At 39.7% G+C, this 17,173-nt stretch overlaps 1 protein-coding gene across 1 annotated transcript in view; it reads left to right on the top strand.

The window, feature by feature from the left end:
• LOC122931501 overlaps positions 1–16,754 on the top strand; it is a 40,015-nt gene extending 23,261 nt beyond the window's left edge. The window contains exons 7-11 of the mRNA XM_044285566.1: positions 6,644–6,735; positions 10,188–10,310; positions 11,715–11,847; positions 15,665–15,895; positions 16,527–16,754. Coding sequence (XP_044141501.1) covers positions 6,644–6,735; positions 10,188–10,310; positions 11,715–11,847; positions 15,665–15,895; positions 16,527–16,584 — 637 coding nt within the window. The 3' untranslated portion in view covers positions 16,585–16,754. The remainder of the gene's footprint in view (positions 1–6,643; positions 6,736–10,187; positions 10,311–11,714; positions 11,848–15,664; positions 15,896–16,526) is intronic.
• Positions 16,755–17,173: the final 419 nt, after the last annotated feature.

A 17,173-nucleotide genomic window follows, 5' to 3' on the forward strand; every position in this document is an offset into this window, starting at 1 on the left:
TTATCTATCAACTCTTAGCTATTTTTGTCTTTTGAATTAATTTCCATTCTAACGTTTAGGGCTACTTAAAGTGACCATAGTTTTATCACGTTCAAAAGCTTATGAGTAGAGTTGAGCGAACACCTGGATGTTCGGGTTCGAGAAGTTCGGCCGAACATCCCGGAAATGTTCGGGTTCGGGATCCGAACCCGATCCGAACTTCGTCCCGAACCCGAACCCCATTGAAGTCAATGGGGACCCGAACTTTTCGGCACTAAAAAGGCTGTAAAACAGCCCAGGAAAGAGCTAGAGGGCTGCAAAAGGCAGCAACATGTAGGTAAATCCCCTGCAAACAAATGTGGATAGGGAAATGAATAAAAATAAAAATTAAATAAATAAAAATTAACCAAAATCAATTGGAGAGAGGTTCCATAGCAGAGAATCTGGCTTCCCGTCACCCACCACTGGAACAGTCCATTCTCAGATATTTAGGCCCCGGCACCCAGGCAGAGGAGAGAGGTCCCGTAACAGAGAATCTGTCTTCATGTCAGCAGAGAATTAGTCTGCATGTCATAGCAGAGAATGAGGCTTCACGTCAGCCACCACTGCAACAGTCCATTGGCATATATTTAGGCCCAGCACCCAGGCAGAGGAGAGAGGTCCCGTAACAGACAATCTGGCTTCATGTCAGCAGAGAATCAGTCTGCATGTCATAGCAGAGAATCAGGCTTCACGTCACCCACCACTGCAACAGTCCATTGTCATAAATTTAGGCCCAGCACTAGTGTTGAGCGGCATGTCCCATATTCGAATTCGCGAAATTTTGTGAATATTCGAAAGAATATTCGTAAAATATTCGCGATTATTCAAATTCGTTATTATTTCGCATATGCGATAATTCGAATTTTCGCATCGCATAATACATATGCTATGCAAAATTCACATGTGCGCTAATGAAATCGCCTTACGAAGATTCGCAACTCAATTCAATCACTAATGTATGAATGCAATGCCCTTTGCCTCTGTTCTGGGACAAGTGTAGATATTCGCATGTGCGCTAATAAAATCGCCTTACGAAGATTCGCACCTCAATCACTTTCTAGGGAATGTGAGACTTTTGGGAATCAATCGAGATACAGTGGGGGGTGATGACAGTAGTTGACAGAGTACAGATCAATGTAATCTGTAAGGTGGAAAGTAAAATAAAAAATACGAATTTTCGTTAATCAAATTTTACGAAGTTCTACGTATTCGCGAATATGGTGCTATACTATATGAATGCACAGGCCTTTGCCTCTCTGTTCTGGGGACAAGTGTAGATATTTGCATTTGCGTTAATAAAATCGCCTTACGAAGATTCGCAGCTCAATTCAATCACTAATGTATGAATGCAAAGCCCTTTGCCTCTGTTCTGGGACAAGTGTAGATATTCGCATGTGCGCTAATAAAATCGCCTTACGAAGATTCGCAACTCAATCACTTTCTAGGGAATGTGAGACTTTTGGGAATCAATCGAGATACAGTGGGGGGTGATGACAGTAGTTGACAGAGTACAGATCAATGTAATCTGTAAGGTGGAAAGTAAAATAAAAAATACGAATATTCGTAAATCGAATTTTACGAAGTTCTACGTATTCGCGAATATGGTGCTATACTATATGAATGCACAGGCCTTTGCCTCTCTGTTCTGGGGACAAGTGTAGATATTTGCATTTGCGTTAATAAAATCGCCTTACGAAGATTCGCAGCTCAATTCAATCACTAATGTATGAATGCAAAGCCCTTTGCCTCTGTTCTGGGACGTGCCGATATTCGCATGTGCGCTAATAAAATCGCCTTACGAAGATTCGCAACTCAATTCACTAATGTATGAATGCAAAGCCCTTTGCCTCTGTTCTGGGACGTGCCGATATTCGCATGTGCGCTAATAAAATCGCCTTACGAAGATTCGCAACTCAATTCACTAATGTATGAATGCAAAGCCCTTTGCCTCTGTTCTGGGACGTGCCGATATTCGCATGTGCGCTAATAAAATCGCCTTACGAAGATTCGCGCCTCAATCACTTTCTAGGCAATGTGAGTAAGATCTGAGCTGTTGGACCTTTGGGAAACAATCAATTATATGTGTACTGTAATTTTGTGGGGGGGGGAAAAAACAAAAAACGAATATTCGTTTTTACGAATATATAGCACTATATTCGAAATATTCGCGAAATCGCGAAGTTGCGATATTCGCGAAAAAAATTTGCTTTTCGAATATTCGCGCTCAACACTACCCAGCACCCAGGCAGAGGAGAGAGGTCCCGTAACAGACAATCTGGCTTCATGTCAGCAGAGAATCAGTCTGCATGTCATAGCAGAGAATGAGGCTTCACGTCAGCCACCACTGCAACAGTCCATTGGCATATATTTAGGCCCAGCACCCAGGCAGAGGAGAGAGGTCCCGTAACAGACAATCTGGCTTCATGTCAGCAGAGAATCAGTCTTCATATCATAGCAGAGAATCAGGCTTCACGTCACCCACCACTGTAAGAGTCCATTTTCATAAATTTAGGCCCAGCACACAGGCAGAGGAGAGAGGTCCCGTAACAGAGGATCTGGCTTCATGTCAGCAGAGAATCAGTCTGCATGTCATAGCAGAGAATCAGGCTTCACATCACCCAACATTGGAACAGTCCATTGGCATATATTTAGGCCCCGGCACCCAGACAGAGGAGAGGTTCATTCAACTTTGGGTAGCCTCGCAATATAATGGTAAAATGAAAATAAAAATAGGATTGAATGAGGAAGTGCCCTGGAGTCCAATAATATATGGTTAAGGGGAGGTAGTTAATGTCTAATCTGGACAAGGGACGGACAGATCCTGTGGGATCCATGCCTGGTTCATTTTTATGAACGTCAGCTTGTCCACATTGGCTGTAGACAGGCGGCTGCGTTTGAGGCCTAGTATTTAGGCGCTGGGTGACCGGTATGGATTTAGTGACAGAATTAGACTTGGAAATGCACAGAAGCGTGTGTGTGTGAAGTTATTCTGAATGACCCAATGTGCACCTTGAATATTATATACCCTTTTAGGGATAGATTTCAAATAGCTCTGATATAGCAGAAACCACTAAATTATGAAATTGCTAAATTGGGAATTGTACTTCAACCCAGAACAAAAAATGTGCTTTGACGGACACTAAATATCTTGCCCAGCAACAACAGTACAGCGGTGGGTAACGAGAGATTTAGAGGGAATTAAATTTGAGGCCTAGTATTTAGGCGCTGGGTCACCGGTATGGATTTAGTGACAGAATTAGACTTGGAAATACACAGTAGCGGGTGTGTGTGAAGTTATTCTGAATGACCCTATGTGCACCTTCAATATTATATACCCTTTTAGGGATAGATTTCAAATAGCTCTGATATAGCAGAAACCACTAAATTATGAAATTGCTAAATTGGGAATTGTACTTCAACCCAGAACAAAAAATGTGCTTTGACGGACACTAAATATCTTGCCCAGCAACAACAGTACAGCGGTGGGTAACGAGAGATTTAGAGGGAATTAAATTTGAGGCCTAGTATTTAGGCGCTGGGTCACCGGTATGGATTTAGTGACAGAATTAGACTTGGAAATGCACAGAAGCGTGTGTGTGAAGTTATTCTGAATGACCCAATGTGCACCTTCAATATTATATACCCTTTTTGGGATAGATTTCAAATAGCTCTGATATAGCAGGAACCACTAAATTATGAAATTGCTAAATTGGGAATTGTACTTCAACCCAGAACAAAAAATGTGCTTTGACGGGCACTAAATAACTTTCCCAGCTACAACAGGACAACGGTAACGAGAGATTTAGAGGGATTTAAATTTGAGGCCTAGTATTTAGGCGCTGGGTGACAGGTATGGGTTTAGTGACAGAATTAGACTTGGAAATACACAGTAGCGGGTGTGTGTGAAGTTATTCTGAATGACCCTATGTGCACCTTCAATATTATATACCCTTTTAGGGATAGATTTCAAATAGCTCTGATATAGCAGAAACCACTAAATTATGAAATTGCTAAATTGGGAATTGTACTTCAACCCAGAACAAAAAATGTGCTTTGACGGACACTAAATATCTTGCCCAGCAACAACAGTACACCGGTGGGTAACGAGAGATTTAGAGGGAATTAAATTTGAGGCCTAGTATTTAGGCGCTGGGTCACCGGTATGGATTTAGTGACAGAATTAGACTTGGAAATACACAGTAGCGGGTGTGTGTGAAGTTATTCTGAATGACCCTATGTGCACCTTCAATATTATATACCCTTTTAGGGATAGATTTCAAATAGCTCTGATATAGCAGAAACCACTAAATTATGAAATTGCTAAATTGGGAATTGTACTTCAACCCAGAACAAAAAATGTGCTTTGACGGACACTAAATATCTTGCCCAGCAACAACAGTACAGCGGTGGGTAACGAGAGATTTAGAGGGAATTAAATTTGAGGCCTAGTATTTAGGCGCTGGGTCACCGGTATGGATTTAGTGACAGAATTAGACTTGGAAATGCACAGAAGCGTGTGTGTGAAGTTATTCTGAATGACCCTATGTGCACCTTCAATATTATATACCCTTTTTGGGATAGATTTCAAATAGCTCTGATATAGCAGGAACCACTAAATTATGAAATTGCTAAATTGGGAATTGTACTTCAACCCAGAACAAAAAATGTGCTTTGACGGGCACTAAATAACTTTCCCAGCTACAACAGGACAACGGTAACGAGAGATTTAGAGGGATTTAAATTTGAGGCCTAGTATTTAGGCGCTGGGTGACAGGTATGGGTTTAGTGACAGAATTAGACTTGGAAATACACAGTAGCGGGTGTGTGTGAAGTTATTCTGAATGACCCTATGTGCACCTTCAATATTATATACCCTTTTTGGGATAGATTTCAAATAGCTCTGATATAGCAGAAACCACTAAATTATGAAATTGCTAAATTGGGAATTGTACTTCAACCCAGAACAAAAAATGTGCTTTGACGGACACTAAATATCTTGCCCAGCAACAACAGTACAGCGGTGGGTAACGAGAGATTTAGAGGGAATTAAATTTGAGGCCTAGTATTTAGACGCTGGGTCACCGGTATGGATTTAGTGACAGAATTAGACTTGGAAATACACAGTAGCGGGTGTGTGTGAAGTTACTCTGAATGACCCTATGTGCACCTTCAATATTATATACCCTTTTTGGGATAGATTTCAAAGAGCTCTGATATAGCAGGAACCACTAAATTCTGAAATTGCTAAATTGGGAATTGTATTTCAACCCAGAACAAGAAATGTGCTTGAACGGACACTAAATAACTCGCCCAGCTACAGCACTAGGGACAGATTTAGCTGGATATAAATTTGAGGCCTAGTATTTAGGCGCTGGGTGACCGGTATGGATTTAGTGACAGAATTAGACTGGGATATGGCCAAAAAATGAACAGACTATTGCTGGTTAAATGCACTTGGTGTGACAGCTTCACCCTGATGTAGGCTTTAGCCAAAAAACAACCACACCATTGAGGGTTAAATGCACTTGGTGACAGGCGCAGCTTGCCCCTGATTTTGTATATGGCCAAAAAATGAACAGACTATTGCTGGTTAAATGCACTTGGTGTGACAGCTTCACCCTGATGTAGGCTTTAGCCAAAAAACAACCACACCATTGAGGGTTAAATGCACTTGGTGACAGGCGCAGCTTGCCCCTGATTTTGTATATGGCCAAAAAATGAACAGACTATTGCTGGTTAAATGCACTTGGTGTGACAGCTTCACCCTGATGTAGGCTTTAGCCAAAAAACAACCACACCATTGAGGGTTAAATGCACTTGGTGATAGGCGCAGCTTGCCCCTGATTTTGTATATGGCCAAAAAATGAACAGACTATTGCTGGTTAAATGCACTTGGTGTGACAGCTTCACCCTGATGTAGGCTTTAGCCAAAAAACAACCACACCATTGAGGGTTAAATGCACTTGGTCGCAGCTTGTGCTGGCGCACCACAAGACACAAAATGGCCGCCGATCACCCCAGAAAAATGAGACTGACAAACGGTCTGTGCAGCCTAAAAACAGTGAGCAATTGAGGATCAGCAGCTCAATGATCCACAGCTGCAGATCGATCAGTTAATCAAGTCCTTTGGAGGAGTTAATCTGCCTAATCTCGCCCTACTGTCGCAGCCGCAACCTCTCCCTACGCTAATCAGAGCAGAGTGACGGGCGGCGCTATGTGACTCCAGCTTAAATAGAGGCTGGGTCACATGGTGCTCTGGCCAATCACAGCCATGCCAATAGTAGGCATGGCTGTGATGGCCTCTTGGGGCAAGTAGTATGACGCTTGTTGATTGGCTGCTTTGCAGCCTTTCAAAAAGCGCCAAGAAAGCGTCACAAAAGCGCGAAGAAAGCGACGAACACCGAACCCGAACCCGGACTTTTACGAAAATGTCCGGGTTCGGGTCCGTGTCACGGACACCCCAAAATTCGGTACGAACCCGAACTATACAGTTCGAGTTCGCTCATCCCTACTTATGAGAACTGATTAAAATGTAAATGTGCTTTATAGTGACCACAAAAATACATCTCTACTGTGCCTTGATAACAAAGTGCCACTTTGACTTCCACATCTCAACTTTTAGTCTTTACAGGAATAATGCTTTTAAAGTTGATGGAACCTTTTCAAAATGCAAAGCAGCCCTGAGTTCTGTGAACATAAAAGAACCCTGGGAAAGTAAGTACTAAGAGTAATTTTCTTTTACATGCAACAATGATTAAAGATGGGACCGGGTCTCCGACTGCTGCCTGTTCTAATTATTTCTACTCTACCTGTGCTGAGTAAACTCATTACTGAGTTGACCTAAGAAATGTTAACCTTTGCATACAATATAATCCATGTATAAAATAGATTATTTAAGCTTGGTAATTCAGGGAACTTTACAGTAAATTATTAACATGTTTCCTCTTTGGAACTTGCTATGCATCATTTTTTTTCTCCACCGACTGTCTCAGTGAGTTGTCCTGAACCATTAAAATGTTGTTGCAGTTCTATAAAATACAGATGTAAATATCTCAGATAACCACTTTCTTATGGACAATTGCTAACCCTTAAAAGTGTTGCGCTGCTAGTACATATTGATGACCTATCCATCTGATTGGTGGTGGTCCGACTCCCGTTACCCCCACTGATCAGCTGCTTGAAGAAGAGGCAAGCACTGCTTCCTCTTCAAGATTACACTGCGCGGCTGCCCAGTGTAATGGAACAAGTACTTGTAATTACACTGCGCTGCTGATACCTCCAAGACAACAGGAAGTGTAATCTTGAAGAGGAAGTAGTGCCCGTATGAGTGCCAACTTTGATATTTTTCACAGGACACATTTCTTTTGTGCAGACAGCAGATATAATATTTAAAAAAATATAAATATATTGAAACAAAAACGGACGATTATGAAAACAATTTATAGATTTTAAGACAAAACATTTCTAAAAGCATTACTGTATGTTAAAATAGATGATATTTGTGCAATTTACCTACTGGCTTGGCTCACAGCAAGACCTGAAATGAGTGGAAAGCATTACAGTTTTTGGCCGTCTATTTTTCTATTGCTGGTTCTATGGCATTGTAAAGCCAGTACAGATATTCCACAGTGTCAAAACATTAGACACTGCTTCAAAGTGACTATTTGTTGTAATGTTGACCTCTCAAAGTGACATTTTTTTTTGTAATGAAAAGACGTGTGCACAAAAAAAAGAGATGTATATGCAGCTTTAAAGTTTTTTATTTTTATGAAAGAATATGTGAATTAACCCCATCCTGTCACACGGGGTTAATTTAATTAATTTCTACAATAATATTTGCTAAAAATTAAAAGGTTTTTCCAGAGAGTAAAATTGAAAAACAAAAAATAGTAATATCACTGAGGTGGGTGGTGACAACTATACAACACCCACATCAATTTTGGGATCTGATTACTGTGTCTGGCATCCAGCAGAAATTTACATTTGTGAGGAGCATTTTGAGTCAATTGGTCAGAGGTCAACGTCCATGACCACCATCAGCAAACTGTTAGGCCTCTTTCACATGGGCATTGCGGGTGACGTGCGGTAAAAGATGCGGGTGCGTTGCGGGTAAATGCGTGATTTTTCCCTGTGAGTGCAAAGCGTTTTATTGCGTTTTGCACGCGCGTGAGAAAAATCTGCATGTTTAGTACCCAGACCCGAACCCGGACTTCTTCATAGAAGTTCGGGTTTGGGTTAGGTGTTGTGTAGATTTCATTATTTTCCCTTATAACATGGTTATAAGGGAAAGTAATAGCATTCTTAATACAGAATGCAAAGTAAATTAGGGATGGAGGGGTTAAAAAAAATACTAAATTAAACTCACCCCATCCACTTGTTTGCGAAGCCCGGCTCGTCTTTATTCTTCTTCTTTGAAGACCTAGGAGGAATAGGACCTTTGGTGACATCACTGCGCTCATCACATGGTCCATCACCATTTTACTAAGCATTCTGTATTAAGAAAGCTATTATCTTCCCTTAAAACCATGTTATAAGGGAAAATAATAAAGATCAGGTCCCTATCCCGATCGTCACCTAGCAACCATGCGTGAAAATCGCGACCCATCCGCACTTGCTTGCGATTTTCACACAGCCCTATTCCCTTCTATGGGGCCTGCGTTGCGTGAAAAACACACAACATAGAGCATGTTTTCACGCAACGCACAAGTCATGTGCACAGCCCCATTGAAGTGAATGGGTCCGGATTCAGTGCGGGTGCAATGCGTTCACCTCACGCATTGCACCCGTGCGGAAAACTCACCCGTGTGAAATAGGCCTAAATCTTCTACCTACCTTCCTTCCCCACTCCAGTTTGTAGATCTAAAGCTACCCCTAGGTCTTCATTAGCATGCTGCAAGGCGCAAGGTTGGATTTGACTGCTAGGGACCTAGGTTATATCTGTGGAGGAGTTTTAAGCAGTGGATAAAATTTGCACAACGCACAAAGGAAGAAACAGAAGCTAGGACATACTGTGTGAATCACAGCCACTGACAAGCAGCAGATGCCAATGTTAAAGATGGTTCATCAATATCAGATCATCCAGTTCTGTTGTATTCTCTGTTTACCTGCTCGCCGTTGACATTGCTCCACCGTCCTATTCACTTTAATGGGATGGCTCCCTCCTTTTCACTTGAATAGGGAGCCATCTTATTAAATAAAATCGTATGTCAGAGCTGTAATTACACCTGCTTGCTGCTGCAATGTTGATGCAAGCAGGTAAACCGATTCACATAAACTATGTCTGCCCTGACCTCTGCCTGTTTCCTTGCTACAAGAGTTAGCAGGCTTTGTACCAGTGTCTCTGACCCCAGTCGGTCAGCTGCCTACCACACTATTCCAAGAGGCAGCAGCCTGGTGGCTTCTCTGTAGCAAAGTTCAGATCCCTGCATGTGGGTTAAAGTGTGAATACCAGGGGACTGCCAGGATAACACCCTTTGGTCTAGTCCAAAGAAAAATCAATTCTAAAATATGAAGTCTATGCACCACAATTTCCACCATCTGTTTGTCTAGTCCTATCTTCTACCTTCCTGTGTCAGTCTTTGACAGATATTGGCACATCTTGTGGCCAAAATCTATACCAGCTCTAAGGTGGTGTAAAATTCTGTTAGTATGAAGCCCTGTGGCACATGGTGTCCCAAGTAGGGCAAAATCAGACAAAATCACAGATTCAGACACATTTAAAGGGGTTGTGCAGGGGTTTTATATTAATGACCTATCTTATTCTATGATCTCCAAAAGGCAAATTCTCTTTGTATTTAAAGCAAGAACTACTTTTTTATTTTCATCTTTTACATTTTCAAAATAGCAAAAAAGGAAAAGGGCCCGAAGCAAAACTTGGGCACCCTGCATGGGTAGTACCTAGTAGCACCCCTTTGGCAAGTATCACAGCTTGTAAACACTTTTTGTAGCCAGCCAAGTTTTTCAATTCTGTAATGTACATGTATGGTGAAGGCTGCCAAGGGCGTACACTTCATGCCTTTTGGAGATAATTTCATCTTCAACTTGCTTAACTGTTCACAGTAACAGTAATTTTTAACAGGGATGCCCAAACATTTGCATGTCACTGTATATGATTTATTCCTGGTGTCTAGTGATTTCCTTGCTAATTTAGTCTGCAATCTTTCTAGGTAAACACGAGGAGCGTTTTACAAATAATACTTCACCATTTTCAATGGACAGTGAAAGCACTGAGGTTTTGATCATGGCTTCTGAAGATACCTTTCGTAAACCCGCTCAAACACACATCCTTGGTAAGTTTAGTCTGTAACATATGAGGTAGTATGTGTTTGCACAATGGTGGCACACTGTCAGGATAGGTCATATATATGTGAAATGGCTTTGTTCCATAACTTAATGACTAACAGAATAACAAGCAAATGACCATTCACCATGCCCTTTGCCCTAATAATATGCAGAATAGGTGGCAGCACTTTATTGGGGCTTGTCCAAAGAATTTCTGCACTTCATTAAGTGCATTAGTTTGCCATTACTAGTGAGCTATTTCTGCTGAGATGCGGCGTACAGCAAGTTCAGCTGTTCATTGCTCTGACATGGTCATTCATAGCTCACAGTCCTCATTGATGTCTCCAGGCTTTACCTTACCTTGAGACAATTTTATGAGGAGCTTGGATACGGTTCTCGGAAGCTGACAGTGACAGACTGTTTTATATACACCCACCACTTATATAACGTTCAGGTCTGCTTTTCAGAACAATAAAGCAAAAGCATCTTTAAAATGAGAAAATGTCCTTGATGTCCAATTGTAACTTTAAGAATATATTTTTGATTTTGGTCATATCTTATTTGTTTTTTTACTTTTTGTTCTATGCATTCGTATGAGGTTTTGCTTTTTTGGGAGGCTAGTGGCAATTCTGTTGCAGTTTTTATCATTTATTAGCCCATACACTGATAATTATATTGTTATAAACGTATCATACAGGTTATTACAGGCATGACAAAATCAGTTTTTTTTTGTTTTTTTTTTACATTTCCTCAATAGACCCTGGACTGTCTGCTCATACAAGGTATCGGTCTTCCTCAACTCTCCCATTGTATATAAACAAACAGCTTTAACTCTGACAGACAAATGGTTAAATGGAGATCGGAGGTTTCTGAGATCTCCAATATTAGAGTTGCTGTGATTGTTTTTGCATCTGTTGCTCTTGATCGCACAGCACCCTTTCGATCAGCATAATACAAGTAGGCTTGATGCTCGTGATGAGTATACTCTTAATTAGTCAGTAAGCTGCTAGGGAAAAATACCAAAAGTAATATATACAAGACATGAAAATAGAACAAGCATATGAAAAAACTCTGAATATTTTATTATTTGCTGCGTTATTGCCACTTGCTAGCCTGATGCCTACAAATTCTTTTATTAAGTTGTGCCCTGACAACACTGCTGGAATGTGTTCGACCATTCACATCAATGTTTACATGATAAATATCATTGAAGCTAGCAAGGATTGGGACATTGTTGTTAATAAACCAGAAAAGCTATTAAAAGGGAAAGAGAAAAGCACTACAAGCAATATATCATTGATATTCTGAGTGTTGAAAGAATATATCAAACTAAATGAAATTCTGCTATTCTAACATATGACTAGACTACACGCCTTAGTGCAAAACATCTGAAAAAGTAATGTTTCTTGCAGGTCAAGAAATACATGAGTTGAGTGATGAAGACTTATGTTCTGTAAAGGAAAACAGGAATATTGTTCTTCCGGCCTCTCCACAGACTACAAAAACATTTGGTACATCCACTAGCAAAATAACTACTAGCAAAAGGTAAATGTTGGAAATTTAACAGATTCCTGCTATGCAACATTGACTGCCAGCAGATAAAATAACCCAAGTTACCCAGAACGGCCATAATAGTCAACTTGCTGATTAAGCAAGTACACTTCCAATCATAATTAATTTGTAGGTTAGCAAGAGCTAGAAAATAGATGCAAGGGAATATGACTCCATAATCAGATATCAGACTGCACAGGGTTTATTTGTAGTCTGTAACCATGGAGACACATGGGTCTGCATAGGAGCTTAGAAACTAAAACAGTAGAGGTTGACCAATTTGTTTGTGAGATGATTATGTGGCACTTAGTAATAATGTCTTTGTGGTAAATCTACGCCATTTTCTATATTTCATAAGGTATGCCCCTTGTTTACAAAGTATTTTGTGCTGTCCACGCAAAGGTCCTGTCCATAAAATGGCTGCTGATGAAGGGTCATGTGACCAGGCAAATCACCTCCATGTGATGTCTCCTGCATTCATACACACTGTACCTCGCTAAACTCCCAACAGAACAAGTAGAGATGGCAGGTGCAGTGTATTTGACATCACATGGAGGTGATTTGCCTGGTCACATGACCGTCCACCAGCAGCCATTACTTTGTAAACAAGGGAGAATACCTTATGAAATATAGAAAATGGTGCAGAATTTAAAAAGACTATATTAGTAAGTGTCATATAATCATCCCAAATGCATTGGTCAACAGTAGCCAGAAAGTGGCCAACCCCTTTAAAATTTCAAATGCATTGGGACAATAATACAATTGGTTGCACTGGTGTGCATAAGCATGTAACATACTATGATATGATCTCTTTAATATTGCAAAGTCAAATCATCATATTTTTATATAAATGTATTAAATTCCATAAAATCTGTCAGCTATACCTAAAGGTCATCTAACATTTTATATGTATTTTATTTATCCTTTACAGTTGTTTTTGTGTGGTCTGTCTTTGCTTGGTGTGCCGGCTACAAATTTATGAAATGGCACATCTAAATAATATATTTTGAACAAGTGCAATGTGTAAAAGTAGACAAGGGAGTTACCTGGCGTAGTTTGCAACTTGCAAAAGTCGCACATAGTAAATGTGCCATAATCCAGGTCATGTTTAGCCCTTAAACGCAGACTATTTTGAAGAATGGCGAGGCTCACCAAATGTCACAAAAAATGGCACAATCGCTATGACTTTTTTAAGCCACAAAACTGACATATCTGATTTGATCAATGTGCCCCATTATATTTAGCACTTTGCCACTTTTGATGTTAAAATTGTTCCCTTTTACACATATGCAGTGCTTGCTGCAACACTACCACTGGCTCAGTTACCCTAAACATTTGTGTGTAATATAGCAAAAAATGTTCAATAACCGTGAATAAAATATAAAAATGCATTTTAGTGCAACATTATTGGATTATTACAATTCAAAGATATCACATTTATTTCACCAATGTACAAACCACTAGCCTTATACAGTATTTACAAAAAAAAGTTATGTGTAAAAATTATTTAAAGAGAAAGATGCGCTGATCACAGAAGAAACGCTGCAAAATCAGTACTCCAAAAAAAAAAAAAAAAAAGAATTTAAAGCCATTAAACTAGCATGTGATAGAACTTCTAAAATGTTTCTGCCCCCGAAGGGTCAAAATACCCCAATCTTGAACCAGTTGTGATATACAATATATTACAAGATCATGGATGGGAAAGTGTCAAAGGTGTTTGTCTCCTGCGACTTTTCTCCTGTGTGTTCTATCCTCCAGGAAATATCTGTTGCACTTGGTGGATATCTGCATTTTACAGAAATAGATTTACTAAAAGATAGAACTGCACTGGATAAGGAATGAATGAGTTCTCCAATCCACTATCCTTCTGCGTGCACCACTTGGAAAGATGGAGTTTACATAGTACAGTAGAGTGGCTATGAGTGAATAGAGATGGGGACATATGGTGTTATGAGCCATACGATTCTTAGATATTAGAAAAACACTAATTTAGTAATTTTAATTGATAATCCCCATAGAATTTTTTTTTTTAGGTGAACGTATTGTCAGAAAAGTACCAATTTTTTAAATCAAGTTTAATGTCAAACCTTTTTTTTTAATCCTGAAATATCGCATTTTTCACACTGTTCATCATACCTCACAATAGTGACATTTCCTGTTCCGTAAAGATCACTTCTCAGTAGTCTTCTCATTATTATCACACAAACGATTACAATGAAAATGAACACCCCTTTTATATAGCTAGGGCAGATAACATAGGATCCACCATTGATTATAGGTCAAGTTCACACTTCACTTATCCCTCCTCCCTGTAACCTCCATAACCACTGCACACTGTAAAAAAGACAATGAGTCATTTACAAACTACATGATTTTTTTGTCCATGTTGCTGCTGTAAAGCAAATCTGTTCACAGAGCAGCAGCTCAGGCAAGATAGCTGTCAGTCACTGATAGCTGTACACAGGGGAGGCGTTATCACGGATTGATAGCATTCTCCGTGTAAGTGTGTATACAGAGATAGCTGTCAGTCACTGATAGCTGTACACAAGGGAGGCGTTATCAGGGATTGATAGCATTCTCCGTGTAAGTATGTAGACCTAGATAGCGGTCAGTCACTGATAGCTGTACACAGGTGAGAAGTTATCATGGATTGATAGCATTCTCCGTGTAAGTGTGTATACAGAGATAGCTGTCAGTCACTGATAGTTTGTACACAAGGGAGGCGTTATCAGGGATTGATAGCATTCTCCGTGTAAGTATGTAGACCTAGATAGCTGTCAGTCACTGATAGCTGTACACAGGGGAGGCGTTATCAGGGATTGATAGCATTCTCCGTGTAAGTGTGTATACAGAGATAGCTGTCAGTCACTGATAGTTTGTACACAAGGGAGGCGTTATCAGGGATTGATAGCATTCTCCGTGTAAGTATGTAGACCTAGATAGCTGTCAGTCACTGATAGCTGTACACAGGGGAGGCGTTATCAGGGATTGATAGCATTCTCTGTGAAAGTGTGTATACAGAGAGAGCTGTCAGTTACTGATAGCTATGCACAGGTAGTGTGTTATCAGTGATTGATAGCATTCTCTGTGTAAGTGTGTATACAGTGATAGCTGTATATGGGGGTAGACTTAAATTCAGAAAGAGCAGAGGTTCAAATGTATAAATTACAAGTTTTGCTGAATCTTTTCCCACAAACACATATTCATCTACTAAGCTCCTACTGCTATATAACATGCTGCCTGCAAATTGCACTGCATTTTGTGGTGATATGTTCTCTTTAAAGAGCATCTCTCAGCAGATTTGTACCTATGAAACTGGCTGACATGTCCATATATGCCCACATTGATGATGTTTTAATATATGTAAATGAGCCTCTGGGCTCACTCTCAATGCAATGGCAATAACCTGTTGCTCCGAGAGGCTTATTTACATATATTAAAACATTCTTTTTCTCAGCAATTTAGGCTCATATGAACATGGGATCAACACAGATGCCTTCAGCTGCCAAGTGCACATGTAACAGGTCAGCCAGTTTCATAGGTAGAAATCTGCTGATAGATGGTCTTTAAATATGACATGTAAAAGATAACTTGAGACAAAGATAATAAAGAAAAAGCATCATATATTGATAATTGATGACTGATAAGAAAATAATTCCAGTAACTTACCATTGCATTAACTTTCATTTTCCACTACTATATTTTACATAAGATGCAATAGGCTGGGGGTCTTTCTTGGAGAAATGTAGATTTTAGATTTAGTAATGTTGGAAAAAAACAGCATTCTGTATATTTTGTTCTTTGCTTATAGACAATATCTACCTGTGTTACCACGTCGCCCATTTGCTCCAAAAAGTGTTGCCGACCTAAATCTTGGAGATCTGGTAAAATTTTCACGTCCAGGTGGCAAAATAAGCAAAGGCACAATCCAATACAAGGGTCACCTTCCAGGAAGAGAGGAGGTGTATCTAGGAGTTGAGCTGGAAGGAGACGAGCTCGCGAAACATGATGGCATTTTCCAGGGAACTCGATATTTCCTTTGGTAAGAGAATTTCAAATCCTTAAAGTCTTTATAATTCTATTTTCACCAAGTCTTGATCCCCTTTTACATTTTAGAGCAGACACAGGCTATTTGCAAAAGAAATCCTTAAATTTAAGGAAAGCACAACCACTACACTAGATTTATATCACTTTTTTTGCCTATGTATTGTAGTTCTATATTTTATGCATCTAATGAAATTCTTGGATATGTGTATTCTAGGTGTACCTATTCATTGTCAGACATGGATGGGTTCCTTGGGTCCACTAAAGTATTATTATCCAGGAGGTTCACAAACCATCTTTACACACTCTGCACATGTCCACACAAATGCTATCATTGTAGACAATGACTATGTCATCAATATGGCCCAACAGGCTATTTGAGAATCAAAGTATAAGAGATACATCCTAGTGGCAAGGGAATAGCACCAAAATCCGCTCCAAGTCTTCTGCTGATGCCTTAGGGTCCATTATTGAGCCAGGACTTTGGCCTACTAGAAGACCTTATGGTAGGCTAGACATACAGTTGGCCATTTCTGCCTATGTAAATGTTTGTATATTTTCATACAAATTATCATTGTCCCTCATAATCTTATTCATTTAACAGCAGCTATTTTTTCTTTTTCCAACAGCAAACCAAATAAGGGAGTATTTGTCAATTTCAGCAAGGTTATCATGGCCTGGAGTTAAATGGTGGAAGACTGTGCAAAATAACCAGATGCAAAACTCAGAAAGATGTACAAATTCGGTGTGGTTATTGTTTATTCTGACCTTTACAAATGTTCTGTATTTGTAGCAAATCTGTTTGTTAAATCCACGTCTACATTTTGCTAATGTATATTAGAGTGTTGGCTGTTCATTGTTTTTATAAAAAACACGTTGATTTTGAAATGTTTTAATATTTTACATACAACACAGATACATGGCATCCACTAATCTCAAATCTATTGTTATAGGAACAGGTGATATACTAAGACAAAAGCTGTACTCAAGCGTTTCTGTAGCACTAAGCATTTAAAGTGTACTATTTGCTGCTGGCATACGATATGGAGAAGAAACTTGTACTTCTATGACGTGTAGTCCTGTTTGCATAACTAAGGGAGAGTTCACACTTCAGTTATTTGATTAGTTATTTCCATCAGTTATTGCGAGCTAAAACCTGTAGTGAAGCCTACACAGACATAAGGTATAATGGATAGATTTGCACCTCTTCTGTGTTTTTGACCCACACTTAGTTTTGGCTCACAATAACTGGTGGAAATAACTGAGTAAATAACTG

The sequence above is a fragment of the Bufo gargarizans genome, chromosome 3 (genome assembly GCF_014858855.1).
Source record: "Bufo gargarizans isolate SCDJY-AF-19 chromosome 3, ASM1485885v1, whole genome shotgun sequence".
Classification (NCBI taxonomy): domain Eukaryota; kingdom Metazoa; phylum Chordata; class Amphibia; order Anura; family Bufonidae; genus Bufo; species Bufo gargarizans.